Source organism: Oryctolagus cuniculus, chromosome 10 (assembly GCF_964237555.1).
Source record: "Oryctolagus cuniculus chromosome 10, mOryCun1.1, whole genome shotgun sequence".
Taxonomy (NCBI): domain Eukaryota; kingdom Metazoa; phylum Chordata; class Mammalia; order Lagomorpha; family Leporidae; genus Oryctolagus; species Oryctolagus cuniculus.
Genome location: NC_091441.1, coordinates 59,364,607 through 59,369,372, shown reverse-complemented (window position 1 = coordinate 59,369,372; position 4,766 = coordinate 59,364,607). Strand labels below are relative to the sequence as shown.

General features: G+C 41.3%; 1 protein-coding gene across 1 annotated transcript; it reads left to right on the top strand.

Annotated features, from left to right (window-relative positions):
• The first annotated feature begins 3,282 nt into the window (after positions 1–3,282).
• LOC100344152 (ubiquitin-conjugating enzyme E2 variant 2) lies at positions 3,283–4,519 on the top strand. Its single transcript, XM_002713432.5, has one exon. The coding sequence runs from the start codon at positions 3,323–3,325 to the stop codon at positions 3,758–3,760; it is 438 nt and encodes a 145-aa protein (XP_002713478.1). The 5' UTR covers positions 3,283–3,322; the 3' UTR covers positions 3,761–4,519.
• Positions 4,520–4,766: the final 247 nt, after the last annotated feature.

Genomic DNA, 4,766 nt, shown 5'->3' with positions numbered 1-4,766 from the left:
CAGGACCATCTTCTAGTACTTTCCCAGGCCACAGCAGAGAGCTGGATTGGAAGGGAAGCAGCCAGGACTAGAACCAGTGCCCATATGGGATGCTGGCGCCGCAGGCAGGGGATTAACCTACTGCAACACAGCGCGAGCTCCTCTTGGAAACTATTTTGCCATAGAAATGAAGGTGTGTGGAAAGGATGAAAGAATAATTGTCTGAAATTATTTCTAGTTATACTGAGAAGGGGAATTCTGGAGGAAGATGATGCACAGGTCTGGCCTGGGTCACAATTTCTTCTGTGAAAGTTTGCTAAGAACATTTGAAGGTATAGGTGTAGTATATAGGGAGACTTCTTTGTGCTTTTAGCAAATTAGATATTGAAATTTCCTCAAATACTTGGGTTCAAAATGGCTGTAAATTCTTTGCAACCTTTTCCAGCAACAGGTAGTCTCCTTTTCCTCCCTTTTAATCTGGGCTGGCTTTGTACCTTGACCAGAAGAATGCAGTGGAAGTGATGCATGACTTCTTATAGAGATATTTCAGTTTCTGCTCATTTCCACTTGGAATGTTCCTTCAGTATGTTAGAAATTGGAGCCATCCTGGTTGAAAGGCTATGAGCAAGAGAATGGAGACATCTCAGCCCAACAACCTCTGGCTAATCACAAAGCATGGAGGTGAGGTCGTTGAGTGAACAGATGACTTCAGCCACATGTCTGACCTCCCGAGAGAACAACAGAAGAATGGACCCGACCCTACCCAGAATCATGACCAAATACTCTCTTCTTCTTACATCTAGTAGCAAGGAAAAACGGATGATACAGGGCATCAGTTGGCAATTGTAAGAACAGTGTTCTATAGTGGGGAAGAGGTGGTGGTAGAATCTAGTCAAGAAAGAATGGAGCTAGGAGCACAGGGAGTCTTCCTATGTAATGGAAGGGAAGGCAACATATATGTGGATACTCAGGACTACAGGACTACAGGAGTGCGAACTGGTGGGAATGGCTTGGAGAGTCTCTTTTCATGGCTTCAGTTTTGTTAACGTGAAGATAGGAAGGTGTAGGGAGTTGTAGAGTTGGAGGCTAAAGTTACAGCCAATTAAGGAGTAGGAAAGTAATTCAGTGGGATTATAGGAAAGCACTGGAAACCCCTTGAGGTTAGTGTTTTTACACCCTAACAGAGACCTGTCAGCTGAGTGCTTTTCCCTAGCCATATTCAGATGTTTGAGTACAGGGTAGCATAGGTTGAAAGAAAGTTGGGTTTAATTATCATTGAAGATTGAAGTATGACAGAGTGAGGGAGAGTCAATAAAATTTAGCATATATGCAAGGGAATTCTTCTTTTTTTTTATTTTTTTTATTTTTGACAGGCAGAGTGGACAGTGAGAGAGAGAGACAGAGAGAAAGGTCTTCCTTTGCCGTTGGTTCACCCTCCAATGGCCGCCGCGGCCGGCGCGCTGCGGCCGGCGCACCGCGCTGATCCGATGGCAGGAGCCAGGAGCCAGGTGCTTTTCCTGGTCTCCCATGGGGTGCAGGGCCCAAGCACTTGGGCCATCCTCCACTGCACTCCCTGGCCACAGCAGAGGGCTGGCCTGGAAGAGGGACAACCGGGACAGAATCCGGCGCCCCGACCGGGACTAGAACCCCGTGTGCCAGGCGCCGCTAGGCGGAGGATTAGCCTAGTGAGCCGCGGCGCCGGCCTATGCAAGGGAATTCTTACAATGACAGTCATGAAATGAATACAAGCCCATCCGTGGGAAAGAAAGACAATGGAAGGATAAAATTTTGAGAAAAGGGGAAAGATAAATGGACTGAATACAAACTTGGAAGAGAAGGTTCAATGTGTTATTGTATATTATCTACTTTTGGTACACATTGTGATCTTGGGAGCACCACTTAAATTTACTGATTTAAGTGGGAACTGAACTAGAAGAAACCCTAAGGTTTCCTTACAGTTTTAACAATCTGTCCTTATATGATTCTATGTAAAAAGTAGACAATAACAAGAAATAGACTGTTTTGCTTAAAAAAAAAAAACACCCAATATGGGCAAAACTCAATGTTAAGTTTTCTCATAACATCTCAAGGTTAATTAGGTACTAATTATTTCTCTCACTTGTTTGTTGCATTTGTTTAGGATGACTGCTGTGCAGTTATCTTGAAATAAATATTGAGAGAAAGGATGGAACATACCTGGGGTCACTGGAATTACAGGCTAGTGAACAAGACTACACAGTGGAGGTAGGAATGTTGGGTTTCTGCCCTGGCACTGATTGTGTGTGTGTGTGTGTGTGTGTGTAAGTAGTTTTTAATGCTTTTACTATGATTTGTTACAAATTCTGAGCTGCTTTGTATTTGTGGTTCACTTGAATGTTTTACTAAACCAGAGCTGGGCACAGAAGTCCTGGAACAGATTAGACATGATTGTGTTCTTTCCCCTTGTTCATCAGAATCTGGACAAGACACAGCAGCCATGATGGCATAAGAAAGCAAATAAACCTTCCGAACATCCTTGTCAAAGATGTTACATTTTTAATTGAAAAGAATCTTCTAATACCCATGCCCTTGCTGGCTATTCAAACTACTTCTATACTTGACAGCCTACTGCATTTTTTTCTGACTAGTCTCCCTTCTTCATTTCGCCTTTGCTACAGTTTTTTTTTTAACCACATAGCATCCAGGAGTGACCATTACAGAGGGTGCGGGCACTCAGTGGTTACAACAACACTTGGGAACTTGCATCCCATGTTTGTGTGTCTGGCTCTGCTTCTGCTTTTGGCTTCTTGCTAATGTGTGTCTGGGAAGGCAGCAGGTGATGGATGCTCCTCCTCTCTACCCATGCAAGAGACCAGATTGAGTTCCAGGCTCCCAGTTTCAGCCTGGCCAAGCATTGACTGTTGCAGGCATTTGGGGAGTGAAGTAGTGAATAGAAAATCTCTCTCTGCCACTGTCTCTCTATCTTTGTTCTCTGCCTTTTAAATAAATAACTAAATGTAATTTAAGAGAAGTCCATACCAATAAATGTTTTTGTTCTTAGTGACTACCTGTGAGTAAATAGGATGTGGAATGTGTGACAGAGTGTCATGAATAGGGGAGGAAAAAAATCAGAGCCAAAGGACAAAGAATCACCAGGGAAGAAACAATGTCAAGAAAGGGGCAAAAACATGAAAAGGATTTGGGAGGAGAGTTACACTAGAATTTTGTCCTGAGTGGGAATAATTTTATTTTCCAATTTGCAAGATAATGGCACTGTTAACCACTGGTAATGTATACTTCCAAGTACTAGAAATTTTTACTTTTTAAAAGCAGGTTGTTGGGCTGCGTCGGGCTGCAGGAGAAGATGGCGGTCTCCACAGGAGTTAAAGTTCCTCGTAATTTTCGCTTGTTGGAAGAACTTGAAGAAGGACAAAAAGGAGTAGGAGATGGTACGGTTAGCTGGGGCCTTGAAGATGATGAAGATATGACACTTACAAGGTGGACAGGCATGATTATTGGGCCACCAAGGACAAATTATGAGAACAGAATATATAGCCTGAAAGTAGAATGTGGACCTAAATACCCAGAAGCTCCTCCATCAGTTAGATTTGTAACAAAAATTAATATGAATGGGATAAATAATTCCAGTGGAATGGTGGATGCACGGAGCATACCAGTATTAGCAAAATGGCAAAATTCATATAGCATTAAAGTTGTACTTCAAGAGCTAAGACGTCTAATGATGTCCAAAGAAAATATGAAGCTTCCACAGCCACCAGAAGGACAAACATACAACAATTAATTTTAATGGATCTCAAACTTGTCTTAAATCAACAACCTTCTACTCATATTAATGTCTTGATTAAATATCACAATGCAGAATACCCACACATTCAGTAAAGAATTCCAGCTGGTATATGTGACCCGGACATTTGTAATATATTTAATATATGTACACCCATTATGTTTTCAGGTAACGGGAGGAAAAATGCAGCACAATTTTTCTTTCTCTTGTTGAGGCACTGTCATTTAAACATAAACCTGGAGTGCTCCAAGTAGGATTCGGGTTTACAAGACGCAAGCGTGGCGAGACGTGTGAGATGGCAGTGGAAACGTGTGTTTCTGAAAAGTAAAAATCCCAAGAAGGACAAACAGAAATGGCATGCTTTTATCCATCTTGCTTAGTGAAAGAGCTGCAGTTGAAATTGTTTAAAGTAGCAGGTACAATGAATATTGTCACAAATTGTGTTAAATTTTAAAGCGGTGTGGGTGCTGACTACTAGTAGTATAAACATATGTTCAGGATTGTTTTGATACCTGTATTTATAATAAAAAAATGTTGGGGGGGGGTCGATGAATTTCTGTTAAAAGCTGTTCCTGTGTGTTACATGTAACAGACATGGTAAATATTTGTTTACATTCTTTGTTTAACAAACCATGCATTTAAGTTCAAGTGAAGTCAACAAAAAAAGAAAATAGGTGTATGGATATGTGATTTTGAGATTAAAGTTAGTCATAAAATGTAAATAAAATGTGGAAAGTGTCCTCGGGAAAAAAAAAATCAGGTTGTTGATGGTTTTTCTTGGTACCAAATAAATTGAAAAAGAAAGGAAAGCTGTGCATCTGCTAAGAAAAGGTGAAGCAACCGTTGCATAAGGCAATGGAAGCTGTTCAGCACAAGCCTTTCAGGGAAAGATCTGGTGTCTTATAATGTTACAGTTACTATGGTGACAATGCATTTTTAATGACACCATTAAATGGTGGTATAACTACTTGTAACCAAGGAGTGCTGAATACTCACAGCTGTG

Coding starts and splice junctions, on each gene's coding strand:
- LOC100344152 (XM_002713432.5), top strand. CDS start 3,323: ATGGCGGTCTCCACAGGAGTTAAAGTTCCTCGTAATTTTCGCTTGTTG.